Source organism: Catharus ustulatus, chromosome 8, assembly GCF_009819885.2.
Source record: "Catharus ustulatus isolate bCatUst1 chromosome 8, bCatUst1.pri.v2, whole genome shotgun sequence".
Taxonomy (NCBI): domain Eukaryota; kingdom Metazoa; phylum Chordata; class Aves; order Passeriformes; family Turdidae; genus Catharus; species Catharus ustulatus.
The window spans coordinates 35,071,189-35,094,974 of NC_046228.1; the positions used below are offsets into that span (position 1 = coordinate 35,071,189).

The 23,786-nt window shown below is 40.1% G+C and overlaps 1 protein-coding gene across 1 annotated transcript in view; it reads right to left on the bottom strand.

The window, feature by feature from the left end:
* MYPN (myopalladin) overlaps nt 1-23,786 on the bottom strand; it is a 51,803-nt gene that overhangs the window by 21,700 nt on the left and 6,317 nt on the right. Inside the window, exons 2-11 of the mRNA XM_033066290.2 lie at nt 20,895-21,830; nt 13,438-13,613; nt 11,892-11,943; nt 9,790-9,916; nt 8,107-8,178; nt 7,762-7,903; nt 7,168-7,191; nt 4,446-4,562; nt 3,677-4,046; nt 1,044-1,628 (exon numbers count right to left, since the gene is read on the bottom strand). Coding sequence (XP_032922181.1) covers nt 1,044-1,628; nt 3,677-4,046; nt 4,446-4,562; nt 7,168-7,191; nt 7,762-7,903; nt 8,107-8,178; nt 9,790-9,916; nt 11,892-11,943; nt 13,438-13,613; nt 20,895-21,829 — 2,600 coding nt within the window. The 5' untranslated portion in view covers nt 21,830. The remainder of the gene's footprint in view (nt 1-1,043; nt 1,629-3,676; nt 4,047-4,445; nt 4,563-7,167; nt 7,192-7,761; nt 7,904-8,106; nt 8,179-9,789; nt 9,917-11,891; nt 11,944-13,437; nt 13,614-20,894; nt 21,831-23,786) is intronic.

Here is a 23,786-nt window from a genome sequence, read left to right on the forward strand (position 1 = left end):
CAAGTGAAAACCTTCACTGTGACCTTATAACTTTAGCTGTGTGCCTGATCAGGATGCTGGGGCTGGGAAGACTTCCAGGCACATGCCATGGAGTGATGGCAATTATGTGGCTGTGCTGGACAACTGGGAGGGCTGTGAGTAGCAGTGCAGTACTGGTTTGAAGGCAGGATTCTTGGCAGACACACAGGGTGGTGAATGCTACAAACACAGGGACACATTTTTCTGTTATAATAACGGACTGGTCGATATAGTATCAGCAGGATAGTCAGGACTTGCTGATGGCTATCACTACCTTGAATGTACCATTGATAAAAGGGGAAAATACTCCTTATTTTGTGCAGGTTTTGGAGTTCTGAGGATACATAGTTGTACCAATGTACAGGTGCTAGCCATGCTAACACTGAGTTCACAAAAGGGAAATTTGCTTCAACTCCACCAGTAAAGAAGAGACTCTTAAGGCCACCACCTTGCCAGTACATCATCGTCCTTATCTGCTTGTACTATGGTAACTATTTTGTCACAGAAATCATGCTGGCTGTTAATTAAATTATTTATGTGCAAACCATTAACTCTCCTGAGATTTTCTGGGAGACTTCAAATGTAGAAAGTACTGCAACCTTAAAAACACCTTTACATAAAAAAATCTTGCAGTATAATGTGCCTTTAAAACTTTACTTGTTGCTTACAATAGGTATGAATGTTTTTATCCCTGGTATCAGCAAAGAGTCTTGGAGTGACTTATCCTGCAATCTCATGAAAGTCTTTTCTCACACTAGTAAGTCTTATGAATCTCTGAGCCCCCACATTCTTGTGTATCTGTTTGTACACTCACATTTCTCTGTCTTGAATTCTGTCTTATTACAGAAGATATTATCCCTTCTTTACTGAATGTAAAGGTTCCAGAATCTATTAATAACTCACTTTTCTATTTAACAAAAGACTTGCATCTCAGTGACTCCCCCACTGAACAGGTGAACAGAAATACATCCTAATTCTCTTGGAGTATTTGCTGTGCTTCTGTGCACATGGTTTGTGCTACTTACGTGGCTGGGGTACTTCTGGGCAGTCCCATGGCGTTGGTGGATGGTGCACTGGGAAGGGAAGGAAGAACAGCACTGAGGAAAGCTACTGGATTCTGGATGCGGCTGGTTGGGGACAGGGGAGCGGGAGTCACAGTCTGTGCCTGGAACTGTTTCACACTGCACGTGGAAAGTGGCAATGGCGGCACCACGCATTCTTTAGGGCTTGCTAGACACTGGTCACTTCTGCTTGTAAACCCTCCTGAGGACCTGGAGGCCGCAGCTGGAGGATTTGCTAGAAGGTTTTCCATGTTGTTGGTTCTCGGAGTTGCCTGGGGGCCACTGCTGAACGTGGCTGAGGAGCTGGCAGAGGGGCTGCCCGGCGGGGGCGTCTGCGGGGCCAGGAACTGCTTGGGGCGGCTGTAGCCGAAGGCTTGCGAGGCACAGGCTGAGCTTTGCTTGTACAGGGTCGAGGTGCACTGCTGGTACAGGGAAGTAGCAGAATTCACCGAGGTGCTGTTGAATGACAGCTCTCTCAGAGATGCCTGATGCACCTGCTGCTGTTCAAGCAAGACCTGGTTGTGGAGCTGTTTTAACTGGCTCTGATCACTGCACAGAAAATAAAGATGGACAAAATCGGTTATGAGCCTCAAATGAGCCACTTGGCTGCATTTCTGTATGTGAATTCAGAGAGAAAAATTCAATGTCCTGTGATACAAACACAGGAAACTGCACCTGGCATATTCTCTAAAATTGTCAGAAGAGCGTCATATTAGTTTGCCACTACAATTATCTTTTCCTTCATCTCTCCTTCTTGGTCAGAGGCACCAAAGCTTTTTGTCTGCAAATTACTTAACTGAAGATAATTCTTACATTTTAGCATGTGAAATATAAGTACAAATCTTACTTCAAGATATTTCAGGGATAGCATTGTTAAAGTTGCCTTAGTACCTCTTGGCTTGTGTAACTGAGATTTGGTGTATCATCGTTTCAATGAGTGTTTGTAAGGCAGGTTGCATTATTTACCTCCTGCTGAAGTGGGTTGTGAAACCAGCACTGTGACTGATAAAGCTTTGTAATAATCTGCCATAGGAGATATTACCAACATAGTTTAGGTGGTGTTGACATTGAGTGACAGGCAGGAATGGATAATTCTGAGAGGACTTGCATTCCCTGTGGTTGGTTTTTTCCTAGATGCTATCTGCTAGATAGTTTTTCAGGGCTTTTTTACTTTGCAATTAAGGAAAATAATTTTGCCTTGTCAAGTGGTTTATTTATTTATTATGTATATGGAACTGCAGCACATGAAAGACAGAACTTTTTCCCTTCCAAAACCAGAAAAGACATAGAGGATATGGAAAATGATTGTGTAATAAACTGTGGAGTACTAAATAGCTACTGATAAAATGTGGGAAATGTAGAGACCAACCACAACTGCTCCTGACACAGCAAATGCGTAGTCACTATGATTTGGTTTTAGTTAAAAGACTTAGTTTCTACTATGTACTAAATAAAAATCACATTAAAGGCAGATAAAGACAGACGTTTCAAGCTTTCATAGAGTAGAATGTTGGAGAATTAGTAGTTGTGTGGGCCTGGTTTTGTGCCCTTCATATATACTTCTGGGTAATAAAACAGTCCTTCTTTGGGAAGGGGGAGCTGAGACAAATTCTGCTTTATGCAAGTATTGGATATTTAAATACTGCTTCTGCCTCCCTCCTAAACTCCCTATAGCTCAGAAAGTATGTAGGGCTGTGAGTGTGGGCTTCACAAATTAAAACCCTGTGCTCCAAGTTCTTCCTGTGCTACAAGGAATGTAAGTTCTGTCTTCTCCTTGTAGTGTTTATGCTATGAAATTACATCCTGGCTTCAGAGTAGCAGTGAATTACTTTATAAAGTAATAAAGTTTCCTTCCTGAGCCCTTAGGTAAAACTTCTGCCTATTTAAGAAATGAAATGAAGATGTTTGTGTGCTTTTTGTTAAACTGTGTACGGGAGGTTGAAAAAATGCTGAAAATGCTTTTCCTAATAAACTGCAGTGTGAATTCCATAACTTGTCCTCTAAGAAAACTACATTACTTCTTCAGATTTCCCTTAAGCTCCGAGTGCACCAATAACACAGGTGCTTTTTAGTTCAAGTGGTTTCACATCATCAAGCATTTCCAAGTATTTTATCTGTTTTGGGAGGAGATGACGTTTGTGGGACACACAAGTCATGAGACATGGCCTTTAGGATGACAGTTGCTTGCTAGTTGCCAGTCTGCACTATGTGTAAGACTGCAAATGTCTGCTTTGGGCAATATTTCTTACCCAGAACTGAGTGAGATACATTTGAAAAACTTGCTTTTATTTTTGCCTGAGTAAGATCAGTGTTCTTCACCTTCTGATTGCAGCTGAAAACATTGTGGAATTAACAATATTTCAAAGGGAACACATTTTCCTTTTAAAACTGGAGATCACTTTTCCTGAGAGGGGATATAGAGAAAAAATAATCTAGTGCTGGAGAATTTGTTTTCTAGGATTATGGTTAGTTAGGCCATTGCCATGAACTCTTTTTATTCTGCATTTGAGTTTTTGCTCTAGTGCAATAGTGTCAAGATCAATAAATACTAAAGAATATCAGTGACGCTCCTTAGAATTAGATTTCTGTTTACTTACAGCTTTGGTTTAGCCAGTACTGGGGGAGGTTCCTTGGATGGTGATGTTGGCTCTGGGATTTTCATTGGCTGTCCATTTATCTTCTCAGGGAAATGGTTGGGTCTGTTTTGGTTTGTGGCTCCAGGTCCATCCTCTGAGGATGATTCACTTCCTTTTTCATCTTCAGGCAGCTTGAAGTGGACGCGGAGCCCTGCCTTGGAGCTGGACCTGGGTTCGTTGTGGTTCACAAGAACACCTTCAAGTTTGGGTTTGGGTGTTTGATTTGCCCCATGGCTGGCAGGAGTTTGGGGGGCAGGTTGGTGCTCAGTAGCCACAAAGTCGATGGAGCTCGTCGTGTGAAGGGCAGCAGCATTGCTGCTATCTTCAGGTGCTGAAAGAGGAAAGGTCAAACCTTGGGATATGACCATGCCAGAAATCATAGTGAAATGAAATCACAAAAGTTACACTTCAAAAAACTCATTCTGATCTCAACTGTTGCCCTGAGTTGTTTGTCCTTGTTTGATTAACAACAAATTCCCTTGAAAAAGGGATGTAGTAAAGGTAGAGGGAAAAGGGAGGCTGTTCCAGTTTGGAAAATCAATCAGTGGTCGTCAGCTGTGTCCCCAGTGAATTACTCCACTAACTACATCTTTGAAATACATTTTTTTTCCCCAGAGAATTCTCACACTTTTTAGTTATGAAGAGCATTTCCAGAACTTGAGCTGCACCATAAATCACAGCCTGCTCTGCTTGTATTTACTAGGGAGCAAAGGACCAAAGTGACTCTTACCTCTGACAGTCAGACGAGCTATACTGGACACTGTGCCATATTTATTGCTTGCAGTACAGGTGAAACTGCCAGAATCTTCTGAAAATACTTCAGCAATAACCAGGGTACAAATCTCCTCTGCAAAGCACAGAGCAGGATTAGTGCTTGAAGTGAACATGCAGTGAACAAACCCACAGAACCCTGACTACCTTTGGGGAGATTTCCTTAAGGTCTTCTACCTTGCTCAGTTTGTTTCTAGTTCCATCAGTATTATCAATTTGGACAACCTTTGTGTGCAGCAGCTGTTATCAGCATTGTCTGCAGCAACTGGTACCCTCTGTGCTTCAGCATGCCCAATGAAAGCAAAGAACAGGTATCAGCAGTGTGTGGAAAACATTAGAAAATGTTTTCCTAACACATGAAGTACAGAGTTAAAAAACCTCAATTTGGAAAAATATATAGTGTACTCCACACTCTCAGCTCACTAAAGTATAGGTATTTTTATCTCTGCAGATTGAAAGATTATGGTAATTTCATGACTATAAGGCGCACCCTTTTGACTAAAATTTTCCCTCGAACCCCAAAGTGCACCTTATAGCCCGGTGTGCCTTATCTGATGTACAAAGTTGCAAAATTTGCCAAACTGGAAGTGTGAGCTGTGAGCCGTGGGGGGAGCCGGAAGTGCCACAGCAGCTGGCTGGAGGCGGGCCCGGAGGCCCATGGCACTGCCCCTGCTGGGTGGAGGCGGGCCTGGGGGGCCCATGGCTGCCGGGTGAAGGCGGGCTAGGGGGCCCACGGCACCGCCCATCCTGGGTCCAGGCAGTCCCGGGGGCCCATGGCTGCCAGGTGAATGCCGCCCAGGGGGCCCACAGCACCGCCCATCCCGGGTCCAGGCAGTCCCAGGGGCCCATGGCTGCCCGGTCCAGAGGGGCCCGGTGGCTCGCGGCACCGCCCCTGCCGGGTGGAGGCAGGCCCGGGGGCCAATGGCTGCCGGGTTGAGGCGGGGCCTCGGCCAGCAACCGCACGGGGTGAGCTGGGGGCGGGGCCTCGCTGCAAAAAAAAAGCGCGCCTCATAGTCCGGTGCGCCTTATCTGATCTACAAAGCTGCGAATTTTGCCGACTCCCGGGGGGTGCGCCTTATAGTCTGGTGCGCCTTATGGTTGTGAAATTACCGTAATTATAATTGGGAACAAACATGTACACATAGACTGTTGTTTTCAAAAATACCAGAGCAGATTTGCAGATAGAGGGGATTGCGCTGTGCTTACAGAAAGTTGGTTTTTTACTTTTTTGTGAAGATGACTTATGGGCACCAAAAAATATGCTAGCAAAGTTATACTAGGAGAAATTATATTCCATCTAGAAAAGTCAGTCTGGGTTTCTGAAATTCTTGTCTGACCACTATCTGACACGTCTGGGCAGCAGAGCCAGCTAATAAATACCTATTGTGATAGGATTGGAAATCTTTTGGTTTGGCTGTGTAGCTGGGAGTAGGAGGGACAGTAACATCTAAAGTGAATTGAAATGTGGGCTGATAATATTTCTTCACCTACTCAGTGACTATTTTTCTACAGTTTTGCAAGAGACTTTGCTGAAACCCTACAGGATAAATATTCTATGGGTACTTTTGCAGAAGGCCATAACACACTTAAACTTGATTGTTTCATGTCATCACCAAGGAAAACCTAAAAGCAACAAAGAGATTATCAACTACAGGAGAATAATAGTTTGTTATAGTAGTATGATAACAGTTTAGTAACTGGTTTAGGGCATTATAGTATCTAGTTTATCCTGCTGGGATCTGCCAACCACTGCATGCATGGAAATCCAAATTCCTTCTGAATGTGAAGCAGGTGATGAGGCTGTGACAACTGCACCCAACTGATTATCCCCTAAAAACTGCTTCACATTACTCAGCAGTGATGCCACTGCACAGTAACAGAACAGTGTTGGTGGCTTCTGCTGGAAGCTCCATTTTTCATTCCTAAATCTCAGACAGAGGCAGTTTCTTTCAAGACTCTTTTTGTGGTAAAAATTATTCAAATAGGGCAAGGAGAATTATAAACAGAGGTCTGTATTCATAAGAATTAATCCTCCTTTAGTAATTTTCCATCTTGAGAGAGGCAGCTTTGTATTTTTTATGGCAAAAAGCATGATGATGAGAGTGAATCTCTCGTGGAGAAATAATCAAAGCTATAAGGCTTCTCTGCTCCAACCCTGTGAAGCAGTCCACATTGTACCCTGATCCTTGATAGCAGCAGGTCCAGCCACATTTTTAGGATTTGCTGATATCAGGGGTGAAACACCTGATGTGCTGCTCTCACATTACGCTGGTAGGGAGCACAGGGCATGGCTGACATGGCTAAACATCTGATGCAATGTTCCCTAACTGGTAAACTGGATAAAAATAGCTCAGGTCTACCTCATCTCATAAACTTCAGGACCTCAGATGTACAGGGGACCCTCAGACATTCATTTTATTCATCTTTAGCTCATTTAGGTCCTGAGTTAAAAGTGGGTCAAAGCAGAGTGGAAGCATTTTGTTCAAAAGAGACTGGATTAATTCAAATTACATGTTTGTGGAACAGTCTACAGTGAAATGTATGTCTTTAGTACTATAGAACATGGAGAAAAGAAGAAATTATGTTAATTAAATAATGGAGTTTTAATAATTAATATTTTGTGAGGTAAAATCACCACATTTATGTAATTAAAAAATGATGAGCCTTTTGGTGATCCTCACCTGGTTCAGCCATAGACCGTGGTTCTAAAGGGAAGAAGAGCAGAATGATTAGATTGAATATAGTTATTTTTACCAACATTTCTTTTTCCTTAAGCACTAAATATAAAGTTTGACCTTCTAAATATGATGGAATACTCTTTTTGATCCAGTTTTCTGTTTAAGGGGTGGTGAATACAGCCAGGCTTTTTACCCAATGGTATGTCAAAGCCACTGAACAATGCAAACACTTATGAACACTGTTGGGAACTTGGGAATAGGAAATAAATTCTCCAAATACTTGTTTTGGGTTTTTTCCAGTATTGGCATTGAAGACAATTGTCTTGAAGACAACTTCTGAAACTCTGATCCGCATGAAATCAAGATATGATGAACCATTGTTTCACTTGGGGTTAGTTTAGTGTGGTATTTAAGGAATTTCTGTTGAATTTTCACAGTTTTTGCATTTCAGCAACTTAAAGAAAATTGCAGCTGTTCTGACTGCATTTGAAAATTAAAATTACATTTGTAATGAGAAACTCACAGTGTTGCTATGTTAGCAATTTTATTGCTTGCCTATATTTTATTAGAGACAATATTTTCACACGAGAAACATACTTTTCTGTAATATCCTAAAATCTGGAGAGTCTTCTATCAGTGTTCCTTCTCTATACCATTCAACCTTTGGGGAAGGAGCTCCTTTCACCCGACATTCAAAAACAACAAGCTGCCCCTCAGAAGCTGAAATATCCTGTAACATCTAATAGAGAAAATGAATAGACAGTCAGTAAATGTCTTAATGGTCTGGAGGTAATACTGATTTCAGTAAGATTTTATAAAGCCACTTGAATGGCTCAGGAGAAGCTTTTTTTTAGCTTTTTTTTTTTTGAGAGCTAATTTTGAATTATCTCTCTTTACAGTTATCTTCCCTCTACTTTTCAAATATGTCACAGAAGAAATTACCTTTGTAAATACAGGAGCAGCAATTATAGGTCTTCCATCCAGTCCTTGCAAATAATTAGTGGGGCTTTGAGCCTGTAGATTGCAAAATATCACAAGATGATGCTTAGGTGTACAGACTTTTTTTCATATACAAGAGAAATTTGCTTTTGGGATGACATAAAAGAGATTTTGGTGGATGAAGTCCAAAGCAAAACCTAATGCAAAACCTAATGCAATGAACAGAAATTCTACTGTGGACAACTGCAGGTGATATTCCTGGATGGGATAACAGCAAAAATGCTTTTGTTACTTTATTGCCTTACTCAGTTAATCATGGCAAGAAAATCTTTATCACACTTATCTTTTCTTCACACTTCAATAAGGCTAATATATTTTGTCTGCTTGGTCATAGTCTTCTTTTAAAAATTCTTACAAAATAGTTATTGATGTTAATAGGGGAATGTTAAGTCACATGTTATAATTCTCCTCCTTTGCCAAAATCAAACCTTTTACAGAGGTGGGATGTCAACCTACTCAGTGAAAACAGAATGAAATTGTTTTCCTTATGGAAAACTTTGTTATATAGGCTGAGGTTTTAATGTAGTTTTTTATTTTAGTGCAATAGAAGTTGCCCCAGAACAGCAGAATTAATGAGTCAGTATCTCAGGAAATAGCCAAATTACATAGATGGTGCCTTATAAGCCAACAAAATTTAAAAGTAGTGATTTTTGAGTTAACTATTACCCTTAATTATTACATCTTCTCTCAAAATACCAAAGTGTTGCAGAGGCTTAGTTCTACTGTCATTGTAATCAAAAATAAACATGCATTAATTGACCTGTTCAGGATGTGTTTATTGACTACCACCTGATTCTGGGCTGTTAAATCTGAAAAGGGACTGCAAAGCCAAAAACTCAGAAGCTCATGAACTTTTCAGTTTTAGTAAGAATGGCTCCTCTTTCCTATCAGGACAGAATTCACAGCTGTCAGTGTGCTGTCAATTTGCAACAAAAGCTACTCCAAATGCATGGTGATGCTAATTAGAAACCCTTCGATGTGGAAAGTAAAATGTTACATGGCAAACAATACATACAAAGTAAACACAGTAGTGAAAGGATTCAGCGGAAAATAAAATTGAATGAAAGGCAAAGATTTAAAGTGAGAACATGGATGAGGCAGTCTGCGATGAGGAGAGTCTGGTACAGTGAGCCTTGCACATCCAGGTGCTCTTCCAGCCTCAGAACTGCTGGAATGCACCTGGATCCTGTGCAGCCTCAGAGCTACTGGGATGCACCTGGATCCTGTGTAGTCTCTGAGCTCCTGGAATGCACCTGGGTCCTGTGCAGCTGCTGGAATGCACCTGGATCCTGCGCAGTCCCTGAGCTGCTGGAATGCACCTGGATCCTGTGCAGCCTCAGAGCTGCTGGAATGCTCCACATTTCAGATTCCACAAACACAGATTCCCAGTGCTGGCCCAGCCACCTGTTCCTCCAAGGACGGTGCCCTGCCCTTGGCCAAGTGCTTCAGGTTATTTTGGAGGCAGGACCTTTCCTCTGTGGACTGTATGGCTGCCAGGCTCAAAGCTGAAGTTCAACAGCAAAGCAAATGGTAGAAAATTTGGGACTCTCAGTCACAAACTGTAGGAGAAACACTTTATTAAGAGCTTGCTTTTAGTCCTTGAAATTCCCCATGGTGTCCCCCTACCTGGTTAGCTGGTGTTGACACAGGCTGGAGCACAGCTGATGGGGCCTTGGAGGTCTCTTGATGCTTGGTTGCAGTTCTGACAGCAGGAGATGCTGCATTCACAGAGGTGTTGGCTGGCTTGGGTTTGCTGTGAAATATTAACCAAGAACAAGTTGTCTAACTCGAAGCTAGAGCTGCGTGTGTGTCCCTAAGTTATATGTCAAGCCTCACTGCTGGGACTGAATTCCTCTTGATCTAAGCTGATCTGTACTCCAGGTAAAACTGCATTTTGTAGGTCAGCCTGTTTATCTGGCCACTCTAAGATCTCACTTGGTTCAGCCACACCAAGTGCAATAAAAGGCCTGGATTAACCCAACTGTGGCTGGTAGCAGCTCAGAGCAGCATGAGAAAGCAATGCTGTTTTCACAGAGGACACTGCTAGTTTCTATTTTGTGAAGAGCTGGGCCTCTAAGGTAATGAAAATATCACAGTTTGCTTGGATACAATTTAGTTATACTGATTCAATAATTAAAAGCTGTAAAATAAAAAAGAGACATGCTTTTTGACCAACATATCATCAATTTTGCTGGTGTACAGATTGACACCTCTTCACTTTGTGGTTGTTTATATATGGAAATATGAGAGTTGACCTTTTTTACTTTTATTGCCAGGTGAAATAATGCAGACAGTGAAGAGCTGATTTTTTTATTCAGTTTGAGGTCCGTCCAGGAAAGCTAGCCTTCAAAACAGAGGAAGCTTTATTCAGATATAACTGTTGTGATCACTGATTTCTCTTGTGAACTTTTTTAGCTCCTGTTCTCACATTAACTCCCTTTAGTTTCAGGTGCTCAGATTTGTGTGATGACAGCTGGAAGCTGAGCAAGATACTCTTATTGTTCCCAAACCTGATGTTCAATGGGGTCATTTGAGGACATCCTACTATGATGTCTGAGCAGCACTGAGGAAAAAAACACCTCACAGCTTGATGAGGTAAGTGATTTAGAGATGCCATCAAGTGATCAGGATCATGGTCAACCCTGCATTGACACCTCATGAGATAAATTTGAAAAAAAACAACCAAAAAGCCTGTGATATTTGGACAAAACTTCACAATTAATCCCAAACCAATTAGCAGTACATCCCAAATTTGACAGTTTCTTAACTTTTAAGTTTTATAAAACTCCTAACATGTATCCAAGTCCATAGACCAATTCCAACTGGAGTACTTTATGACTTTGAAGTTTAAATTGCATACAACAGGATTTGCTGTCAGCCTGAGGTCTTCAGTCAAACACACTGCAAATGTGTTCTCTTTGGATTTTAAACACTGGCATTTGTAATGAGTATAGTTCTCCTTAGTGATAGGAAAAACCAACAGAGTGCACAAGTCTGTCTGATTAAGGCCTCTTTTATCAAGCACTAGTTGCTTTTGATGTTGAATCTGTGCATACAAAGGAGTTCAAAACAAAAGACTAATTATTTTAGTTTTCAACCAGTCTGACTCCCTTTCTAATTAATACAAGGACTTTTATTCTGAAAGAATTTTAACAGCATTGGATCAGGTTCTAAATCATCAGGGAATGGATTTAATTTAGGAAAAAGAAATATTTCCCAGATTTTAGATTACATCTGACTTATTTTCTTTTTATAATTAAGTAATCTTTTTTATACCATCATTTCAGCTCACTCTAGTGCATGTCTATTAATTTATCTTAAATCTAAATAATCAATCTCTACCTATATTTTGCTAAAAACCTTGTGTATTTTCATGCAAGAAATGGTACTACATTCTTTATCCAAGTCAGACACTTAAATCAGCATTTAAGTTGGATCTAGTCAAATGGCTTTTGTTTTAGTAGATTAATTTTAACATCTTCTTCTTATATTAATATTTAATATTAGAGTTTCAGGTCTTAATCTAAAGTTTAGTATGCAAAAGCAAGTATTTGTTCCATACTATTTGTAAAGCAAACAAACAAGCACATGAACAAAATTCAACCCAACCAATCCAAACTAATCCTGAACAGAATGATAATGTGTTGGAAGCTGGAGACTGAAATGTTTGCACTTGTGGGTTTTTTAACTGTGAGAAATATGGAAAATGTAATTGATTTCAAACTTACTGATCCATTTCGTCTTTGATGATTTCACCTTCAGAGTCAGAAGAAGAGATGCCTATGAAAAAAATTTTAAAAAATCATTTAGCAGAGGGGTTTTTGAATTTTTCTGTGAGTGATGCAAACCTTTATTCAGATTTCCTGTAGAGCACTGTGTGGATATGTATTATAAAGCTGTGGCCAGACAAAAGGTCCTATTGCAGGGGAAGTGAACCAGAACTGCTGTTGAGACAAGGCAGATTTGGGAGGAGGTGCAACTGAAGTAAGGAGAACATCTCAGAGGGAATGAATACCTGGGTGTTCCTCAGGTTCTCTTTCAAATCCCACTGATTTAGTCTTTATTTGGTGTGAATCAGGTAAGAGCTCTCTTCTCTCAGACACCTGGTACTATCAGATTAAAAGGAAAAAGAGACAGACCTGGAATCATGGCTGTTATTCTCCAGCTAGTGCCTTCTACCGTGGTATGAGGAACTAGCTCTTCATACTAGCTCCTTACTAGTACTAGCTCTTTACTAACTGCTGTCAGTTACTGAGACATTTTACACTTCTGATTCTGCCTTCACTGTGCTTGGAATTTGCATTTTCTCTGCAGTTCCTGCCAGTGAGCATCTCCATCAGCCATGGCTCCCACCCAGCATCACTGAGTTGGGTAAAAGCAGACCTTGGCTCCTGTCTCAAGAACTTGTAAATAAATCCCTTCCAAGACATCTCCCATCAATGTCAGGGGCAGTGCAGATACTAAAAAAGGATTTGTCCTTTCACTGTTAAATTAGAGATGTGGAAGAAGAATAACAGCAGAAGGAAATTCACCTTTAGGGCAGTGCTTTAATTTATGGATGGTCCCACTGTGCTCATGATATGTTTCTCTGAGAGAAAAAGAAAAAAAATGCTATGTGTTTATTTTAAGTTTATAGTCCTTCTAGCACAATGATGGATTCAATCGCAAATCTTACCCAAGAAAGTGTAAAAAAGAAATTTAATAAATAGACCACTCTTCGGGCTACTAGGTATAATAAAAAGCATAAGGAGAAAGAAAAGACACCTAAATCTGCAAATGTATGTTCGGTTTGATTTACAGCATCTACTGGGCAAATAGAATATCAAATTGATGGCATATTTATTTTGGTTACAAGGTCCCAAGAAAGAGTTAAGAGGAAGCTGTCCTACATTCAATTTGTAATAATGACTGTAGAGAAAAGGGATTAATAAGAATTAAACACAGAATTTAGTTTCTTATACTTCTGTAGAGTTTCACAGACAAAAAATACAAGGTGGTTTCAGAATCTGAATATGTTTAGACTTGGATCTTGCCGTGAGATATGTAGAATCTCTGTGAAGTAACATAATAAAATGTAAGGGCTAGTCCCTTGTCTGAAGAGTGTTTTGCAGGAAAATAATAATGATATTACTAATGATGGAAAGCATTGACTCATGCTATGATTTTTTTTTTTTGTGACAAAACTATCACAGTTAGCAAACAAGATACATAATTGTAAATTAATCCTGTATGACCAGTTTCAAGCGTCAGTTTGGGCAACACTTGTGGCATTACCTTCTATGTAAATCTCTGCAGAAGTGGAGTCTGTCCCATAGATGTTGGAGGCAAAGCACGAGTAGCGCCCTGTGTCCTCCTCAAAAGCTTCCACAATGATCAGTGAGTGGTGATCTCCTGTCTGGATAATCTGAATGTCTGGAGAGTTTTCAAGCTCCTTCCCTTCACAGTACCACCTGCAAGGCAAAAGGAAATTGTTTTTCAATGCAAACAAGTTTTTAACTAGGATGATAATGTTTGAAGTCTTTCTGGTGATAAAATTGGTAGGTTTAGCTTGACGATTCTAAGAGTTCTGCAGGCAAGTATTGGATTAACAGTCATGGGAATGAAATATTGATGATTTTCATAATATTCAATGAAGAGTAAAAGAGCTCTGAATTTGGAGCAGTGTCAATCCAGCTCTGAATTTCTCTTGAAATCTCACAATTAGATCTGTGTAGTGACTTAAAGTGCAGCATAAAACCCCCAGCCCTAAGTTAACAAATATCCCTCAAACTTGTCTTTCTTAAGTTCATGTTAATTCAGAATGCGACTGAAATTTGTCCTTGTTTGGTCATATATTTACCACAATCTGCTTTTTATAAAAGATGACAGGAGTGTATCACAAGGTAAGAGAGTTGATCTGTTACAGTACAGATGTACTTCCATGCAGAAACAGCTGCAGCTGGAATGCTTTTCTGCATGATATTACTGTGTTCCTCTTTAAAGCAACTGCTACGTATCCAAGAATCTGTTGGGCCCTGTAGAGCTTTCACACTCTCATCTCAGGCATTCCTAAGTCCCTCAGCGTTCAGAAGAGTTGTTTCAGTGGAAAATGCAGGAATCCACACAAAAGGAAAAGCAGCACCTTCACAGAGAGCTCTGTACTGTCAGGAGCCACCAACTCACTCTGAGCTGCTGGGAGGGGACAGCAGGACTGATGGATGGTGGTTACAAGGCAGAACAGAAGCACAAAAAGCTGCTGGGTCTGCAGAAACAGATTCAGAGTAAATCTAGGCTTTATAAAGAAGATGCAGTACTATGTGTCAAGATCCAGAGTTAAATGTTTGAGATAATACTCAGAAATACCTGTAATTATAGATAACTAATTAAATTTGAAAAGCCAAACTTAAGTATATTCATGTTCACTTTAACTTTTCTAATAAAGATAGATAGATGGATAGATAGATATAAAATACCACAAAAATATTTGTAGTTTCTTACTGTGACTTTCTTAATCACATGCAATTAGCTAATGCATCTTCTGCATGTGAGGATGGGGACTGTCAATTGACTTCTAAAAAATTAGTAATCATTTCATCCATCTTTTATGATAAGTTAGTAAATGAACCTTTGACTGGTACTACAGAAAATAAGATTGTTGTGGAAAGCATAAGGATAGGTTTTTAAGTAAGAAATTGTAATAATTAGTATCTCCTGTCTTACACTATAAGGTGCTTCAATACATATCCATTTCATATATTTTAGAAAAACATGAATAAATAAATTTGTTTGACCACTCAATTGCAGAACTTTTAAACAAGTTTGTGCTACAAATTAAGCATGAAGAAAACCCTGAATTAATATATTGGAAAAAAAATTCTCTAAACAGTCCATACCAGCAGAAGGCCAGAATATACTTGCAGTGTAATAAAGAATTGAGGAAGGAGTCTCTGAGGTATGAAGGCACACAGATCTAGCACTTACATGCTGATTCTGCAGCTAAGCAGAAGACCAGGCCCAGTTTGTGCCCATCAGTCCAAGCCCAAAGTGAACAGTACCAGCAGCACAAAGCCAAGGATGCCAGGTGAGCTGGCACATGAGGAAGGATGAGGAAGAACCCCCTGGGTGTTGTGGCTCAGATTGCAGATCCACCTCAGGCAGCAGGCTCTCCTGACAGGGGCCAAAAGCACACACTGAGGGGAGGTGTAAAACAGAGAGAACACACGTGTGTGTATTCACTTACTGCTCAGAGAGAACACACGTGTGTGTATTCACTTACTGCTCAGAGAGAACACACGTGTGTGTATTCACTGCTCAGAGAGAACACACGTGTGTGTATTCACTTATTGCTCAGAGAGAACACACGTGTGTGTATTCACTTACTGCTCAGAGAGAACACACGTGTGTGTATTCACTTACTGCTCAGAGAGAACACACATGTGTGTATTCACTGCTCAGAGAGAACACACGTGTGCGTATTCACTTGCTGCTCAGAGAGAACACACGTGTGTGTGTTCACTGCTCAGAGAGAACACACGTGTGTGTATTCACTTACTGCTCAGAGAGAACACACGTGTGTGTATTCACTTACTGCTCAGAGAGAACACACATGTGTGTATTCACTGCTCAGAGAGAACACACGTGTGCGTATTCACTTGCTGCTCAGAGAGAACACACGTGTGTGTGTATTCACTGCTCAGAGAGAACACACGTGTGTGTATTCACTTACTGCTCTATTCTCTCTAACTTGTATTCCAAGTTGTGAAGCAGCACTTAAAAATAGCTCTAAAAATGCAAAATCACTGGTGTTAAAATCATTATTGATGACCTACATCTTCCTTTAAGGATTTCATGATCACAGTACCATTACTATTATTTTCCAGTAGATTAGACTGTATGGTTCCTTGCTAACATTTATTTTGAAAATACTAATCTTTATTTATGTTATCTTTATTTGGAAACTCTTGGTTTGTGTTTCCATTTAAAATATATTTCTTTTAAAAATAATTATCTTTCTACCTTCTTCTGATCAACTTTTAGTGGTCATATTATCTCATAGTCCTGTCAGATCCTCTAAAACAAAACCTCTTCAAACACAAGGAGCAGCTACATGTATTTTAAACTTTGCCTCTAATGGCTTGCTCAAATCTGGAATTTCACTAATACTTGGATACAAAGGGGGTTTTTTTAACTGGTTCCTCAGAAGTGAGTGTCACATTTTCTTTTCTGTTCAGTGCTGTCCTTACACACATGTAGGTACAGACACCATGGCTTGTAGTTGGCATCCAGAATACAAATCTCCAGTGCCTGGGATAGATGAGCAACTCTACCAGGAGCGAAAAGAGGAAATGCTTAGCAGTCCTAAGGGAGAAATATTGTAATGTGCATTACAAAATCAACTGAAAATATCCTTTGACAATTATTAGTGCCTTTTCAAGTTCTAGACTTGGGAATTATACAGGATTCCTGTGATACTGAAGGGAGAATTTTTAAAATTATAGAATAGAATAGAATAGAATAGAATAGAATAGAATAGGTTTATTCTACTGTTGTTCTCAAGAACTGCAGTTGGTGATCACTGCAAACGATCACATTATCAGGAGAGAAGGTTCATGCAGTTGTGTGACTACAGGCACAAATTTGGTATATGAATGTACAAGTTGCCTTTTAGGTGTGTAATTCATGTAGGCAACTGTGTACTTTGGGACATGAGTCATGGCACTTACTCATGTCTTTTTATATACCTACCCCATGCCTCTTCCTTATATTGTAGTCTGGTTTTAGCATGTTAGCCTTAGCAGATATGAATAAGCATTAAAGAGAATTCCCGTACTCTAGAATTTGATTTCCTTTTCAGCAGCATCCTTTTAGAACATTAAAGTAACTTGCATAGCACAGTGATATTATATTTTTATGTCCACTTAAGTGTGTTTCCTTTCTGAAGTGGCACATGGAGCAAAACACATTGCACAAAATGCTGTGATATAATTGCCATTAAGGTAGAACTCATTGTGCTACGGATTAGCTTTTGCAATTAACCCCTTGTGTTTGTGCAGAGTTAAGTCTGTATCACATGCTTTTGTGAGGCACAATCTAATTTTCCTATAAGCAAATTTTAAAACACCGTATAAGTTAATTTTTACATTTCTTTCATTAGCATATAAGCATTATATTCCTTTGGTAAACTCAAACCATGAAGGAGGATTGAGTTAATTGTTTTCTTTGCAGTTATTTTTTCCTTTGGTTAGTCCCAAATTTGCAGCATCAGTGACTTAAAACTCCTGTTTCAAACCCGTGTTTAGTTCTCTATGCAGTGTGTTCTGTACCACTCTTTTCAGCATAATGTTCAAGTATTTTGAGATTAAGTTGGAAAAAAGAGCATGCTGTGTGACTGTTGTCTCTTTGTAATGCTTATACATCAAAACCAATGTTCTCCTGTGAAGCTTCATGGAAAACTTTGGTATGGCCATATCTACTCCTTCCTTCTTAACATTTGATTTTATACTTACCCTGAAGACGTGGCAGCAATGAAATGTCAGTTCCAGGGGCAGTTCTGACTTTGGAATACGTGGCATGGCTGGAGTAGCACTGCTCTGTCAGTGACATTTCATTCCTGCCATGGATTGCAACGATAGCTTCCTCATGCAAGGGAGATTCACATTGAGCACAGGCAGTGTCCTCCCTGTGCCAAATTCAGCCTAGATCTTAATCCATTGATTTGACTGGAGTTGAATGTAAGAGAAGTTTGGCTCTAGACTTTGAGCACTAAAACAGAGAAGTGCTTTCATTTGGCAGCCAGGAAGAAAAATCTTAATTTATCTTGCTGAGTTTCAGAATTTCTAGAAATCTGTGATTAGTTGCAGGTATGGTCTCCTCAAACAAAGCAGCATAAAATGCAGCTTTTAAGCTTTCTGTGCCTATGTTAAAGAATGTTTTCATGGAAACCTTATGACATACAGCCTGTTTTTAGAACATTAAATCCTCATGACACTTCCAGGATAGCTGTGTATGCCAAACCATGCAATGTGATTCATCAGTAAAATTAACCTAGGAGTGATGTGCCAAACAGTTTGGAAAAATGTAGACACCTCTGAACTTGAGGGAAAAAGGAGTGCTCTCCTCACAGAGGGGAGTAAATGTCACACCTACCATTAGTCACAGAGAAGCAGAGCTGTAGAAGGGAGCATGAGAAGGAATACACAGCACATTTCTCTCAAAGGCTTGTTTGTAACCCACAGTCAGAGTACAGCAATCAGCAGTAATTGTGTAGTGCTCTTTAACTAGGAGCTAAGGTTTGAGCTAGCTGAAACTCACATCCTTTACTATCAGTTGTCTTTTCTGTCCACTACATTCGGCTGCTGGTACTGAAAAATAGGTAACTTCTTACACTAATCTTAGATAGGCTGGCCAAACAAACTTCCTCTGAATCGTGGGCTTGTTACTTTAAGGCTGAATTACCTTAAATAGAAATCAGGCAGGTCTTTCTGTATTCAGCCAAGAGGACTTATCTTTCCGTACACTGGTGTTTCAGATCAGTTCCCCATTTCTTCTCTTGCTCCACCATCCAGTTTTTTTTCCCTCAGTGAGTCCTTATTATGTACCACACCTGTAGTGCTTTCTCATTGCCATGGTTGGTAGTTCCATAAATAATCAAAATGGTATTTTGACCCTGGTCCATCACCAATGTCACTTACACCATCTTTTACATCAATTTGGTTTAGTACTATCTTGCTTTCAGATGTGGTATCTGCCCTTCATATTTTCCAGTCCTTTCTACCCCTGTGATCAGCTTCTTTCTAAATATCCTGTCTCTAATTTCTCTCTTATAATCCCCATTACATCAGTTGAACCATCAGACTGCTCCAAGTGTTGACTGATTAACTACATTACAGAGCTTGCTGAGTCCTGTTCATGTTTCACAATGCTCTGGGTTCCCACAGTACCACTTCCACTTTGTAATTATATCTAATACATGCACTGTAAATCACTTGGGATCCCTTTCTGTGCTTAAGAAGTCCATTTTAAGTCAAAGTTAAGCTTGCTTTCATCAGTTGCTACATTGCCAGTCAGTCCTTTCCTGGGACTGCTGATTTTTAAATTTCTTTTACCTATCTATTAGAATCCTTCTGCCCTTGCCCAGCTCCACAGACACTCACCATAAACCATGGAGAACTCTTATCCTCCAAGCAAGACATTTGGCAAGTCTGAGCACAGTTCTGCTCACAGTTCCACAGCTATGGCCAACAAGGTGCCCCTTCACTCTTTTGGAAGCTTTGCACAGCAGATCAAGCATAAGCACTATTTTTAGGGGAAAAATGCTGCATTCTTCTGGTCCTCACACAAACCCCAAAGTACATTTTTCTATTTTCTGATTTCCTTGAGCTGTAGCAGTGATTAACAAGGCCGTGATCACTGGAAGCATGTGAGTATTTATCACTCAGTCAAGTGACAATTTTTACACCCTCTGTTAGTGTTACTTCTGCACATGGGTGGAGTTGAAAGAATCTTGGATGAACATGACAAAATTTTGTTAATAATTATGGTCAGGAAACTGTTCAAGGAGCTAACATTCACAGCTTTCTCCTCAATACAGCATGTACATACATGTACAAACACAAGAGAGTTCAGAGTTCCCCCCCTTGTGACTTGTCTTTTGTTTTTCATTTTAAATTGTGAAACTGAGAGCTGAGCCTGATCTTTTTCTTGAGCTTTAGCTGCTTGGGACTAACTTCCCCCAGAGCACTTCTTTCTCCCTCTCCCTAATTTCCTGTATCGGATGGGTGCTTATTCTACAGAAGTGTAGTAGTTCCTGTATTGAATGGCATTCAATTAAGTAACTTATTTAACTAATCAAAATTAACAAAATGGACCCAAGTTACAAAGATATCCAAAGTCATCCATTTCTGTGGAATCAAGTGGTTCCTGAATTGGGTGTACAGGCATTTTGCTCATCCCTGGATATCTGTAGGATGTTCCTGGGTTCTCCAATCTGCCCTCACGAGGCTTCTGTGACTTTACAGTGTCAGCTTCTAATTCTGGTGATTGCTGCACACTAAAGTTGGGTGACATGAACACCTTGTCACTTTTGTGTATGTCAACAGCACGAACATGACTGCTGGTGCATGGACAGTGCTGTGGCCTACTGGAGAAACACCTGAATTGAGCATTGTATGCTGGAGTACAGTCTGTGAACAAGCAATTCAGTGTTCACCTGTTCTGAATATGAATAAAGCCAGAGTGAGTTTGGGTACAGATCCAGATACATAATAGAAGATGGTTTCACTTGTTGTCTTTTCATTATAAGCTATGAAGGATAAAAGTGGGGGAAATAATTTCTCACTTCCAGGAATCCTACTGCCATTTTTGTTATCCAGAGGATTTATCAAGGCAAATGCCTGGAGAAATAAGCAAGAGAAGTGTTCAGAATCTTGCTTTATAAGCAAGAGAAGTGTTCAGAGAGTGTTGCTAATACCTAGGAAATGATATTTCCTGTTTGTTTTCTGTTAAAAAAATCTTGAATTTCTGGCACTGTTTTCTCTTTTAGCCTGACTCCTCTATGAGTTTAAGGGCTGAACACAATACAACATGTGTAATGGCATAAGCTCCACCAAGGGAATGCCTCAAAACTGTTAATTAAAGCAGTAAGTTTAGACTGAAGCATAGTAGAAATAACACTCTTCCCAAACAAGGTATTTCCCTCCTGCACACACCTACCATTACAGAAATACAAAATGACAAGTGCAGAATTTGTTTACCTGACTTCAGGTGCTGGGATTCCTACCACAATGCAGTCCAATTGCACTTTAGATCCTTCAGGAACTTCCCTGCTCCTCAGTTTTTGAGTGAAGCGTGGTGGCTGTCCCATGGGCTCATCAGAATATACAGATGCAGATTCTGACTCTGTTTTCAGCTCTGCACTTAATTGACTGATAGATTCCAGGTTTGCTGCCTGTTGATCATCTGTTTGTTCAAAAGTTTTCTCTGCTTTGTTTTCCAGGTCTTGAGGTGTTGGAGTGGAAAGCCTTTCTCTGTTTTCTGACGTGAGAGACAGGCTAGAGCTACCTTTCTGAGCAGACTTGTTCTTGGAATCAATTTTGCTCTTGTAGTTTTTGCATGTTCGGGGTCGTATTCTTTCAGAATTGTGAGCTTTGAAAAGCGAGGAGAGCTCCTCGATGAAATCTGCTGCCTTGTTCAGGAATTCCTTTTTGGATTCTGATTCAGAAGGGAGGTGGTGTTTCTTTAGATCTTGAGAGCTCCCTTTGGACCCCTTTGTATTTCTGATGTGTTCCTGACAAAAGTTGGAGTGCAGGCCATTGTCTGATGTTTTCAGAGTTGTAGACTGGGCCATTTGTTTGTGTTTTCCTGTGTTGTTCATCTGGTCTGGGGGGTGCTGTGAATGTGCCTGAAGCTCATCCTGTTTCGTTTCCAGTGGATTCTGATCAATAGCTTGTCTTGCCAGGTTTACACTTTCATCAAGCTCTTCTTGGCTCAAAAAGGCAGAGAGATCTGGGAGGTCATCTTGGGCAACTACCTCATCTGCATCACCAGAAGCATTGCCATAGTGGAAATTATGAGAAACTGGCTCTGATCTGCTTCTTTCACTCTTCCCTTGGCGCTTAGTTTCTGCTAAATAACTCTCTCTCAGAAGCTGAGATATTGAAGTTGAGGTTTCTAAACTGTCGTCTTGCATGCTGCCAACAAAAAGGACAAATAGGACCACGCCTTATCAACAGCAATATTTTGATTGAACACAATGACAGGCTTCTGAAAAGCAGAACACAACATTTTCAATCTGCATCTGTGTGCTGAATACTTGGAAGTCCTTGTAATACTTGAAACATAAGGATGGCCTTGTGTTAAAGACTGCACATCCTGCCAGACACTTGACTTAACCCAGCAAAATTAATCTTTCATCACTTTCTACTGTCAGCAGCCTCATATAAAGTGTGGTGTGTTCTACTCTGTTCAAGGCAAAACTTCAACTACAGAGCTGTTAACTGGGTTTCAATGTCAAATCTCCATCATTGCTGATGTGTGTTTCTTAGCTAAGAAACAATCTCATCAGATAGATTAAGTGTTGGGTATTTCAGGGACTGAAAGTTGTTGAGAGTAACACTACTTTAAAGTGAAGTAAATTTAGCTTGAAAAGCACAGAAGTAGTAAGTAAATGAACCCTCAAAATCATAAGAGGGATGTGAGGAGGAAGGAGAAAGAACTAAAATATCCTATAAGGACAATTTTTCATGCATTATAGGAAGCTATAATGGTGCTAAATGTTCCATAGCTTCTTAAATCCAGCATTAATTCTAATAAGCTATTTAAAGTAAGTAGAGAACTATGTCATTACTAATTTAAAATAAGTAGAGAACTGTGTCATTATTTGATGCAAACATAATTTATACTACAGGACTTTCAGAACCATGTTCTTAGGTCATCCTGATTCTGAAAAAATGTACCACATGAGATGAGAGCATCAGGAAGCCCATGCTTAACCTGCATGCCTGCTAAGCAAAGCTAAAGCATCCCTTTTGGTACATCAGCAAGTATAACTGTGTGATATTCTCCCTTTCATTAACACCAGAGCCATGGTGAGTGCAGAGGGATTTACACACCCTGGTAACACCCTGGTCTGATGAATATGAAGGCAAATATCTGCTCTTTACCCATTCAGAGAGCTGATTCCTCCCAGATCCTGAAACGAGTGCATGACTGTTTATTGGATCTGTCTCCCAGACTATGCAGTGCTCATTATCCCACTTCTACTTGGTTTATGGTGTGGCCAATCTTGCTGCAGTGGTTTCCGATGTTCCTACCCCGAGCTGTCTGGTTGGTCACACTGCAGAAAGTTCTGTTCCTGTGGGGGCATCAAGAGAAGAGAGCACCCATGCCCTAGCATTGGTCATCTCCATTATCAGCCTTGTGTAACAGCTGAGGTCACCAGGGAAAGAAAAGTTAGAAAGGTGTTTCTGCTGTGGAAGGCTTTGGACTTTTCTGGTGGGATAATTGTCCCTGGAAAAGGTCTGGTTGTGAATAAATGAAATGGTAATGTCTCATACTGCTGCAGTATTTCTTCCTGGAATGTGAGTGCCAGCCCTTATTCCTTATTTACAAAAAGGAAGGTTTCAATTTAATCTTCAATTAATGAACTTACAGCTGTCATAATCTGATGTGCATTTTGAGACCTTAATCCCTCTGTTTGAGGCACATTTTTATATTGAAATCCTTTTCCTTATGTAAATATTGGACATTTTAGATTTGTTGATTTTGCTTGATTTTCATAATATGAAACAAAGAAAATCACTAAGACTACAGAGGCACCCAATCAAAATATTGATAAGTTTGTACCTGTACAAAGAATGAGAATGAAATGCCATATAAACTGTAGGCTTTTGAGCACCCTATCCAGTCCCTGCAGCTGAGCCAGGGTCTGTGATACTAACTGAACACTTGGCATTAAATTATCTGGCATAGTGTTTCAGTGAAGCTGTGGCACACAGAGAACATTGATTTGGGAAGCCCACATGAGATAATACCATGAGCTGTTTCATGACTGGACAGAGTTTATAATTTAACCTCTTAAGAGTACAAAGAGGTTTCCGTGAGGCTTTAAGTTGCTGCTCAGTGGAAACTGCTTTTGCTTGTTCAGC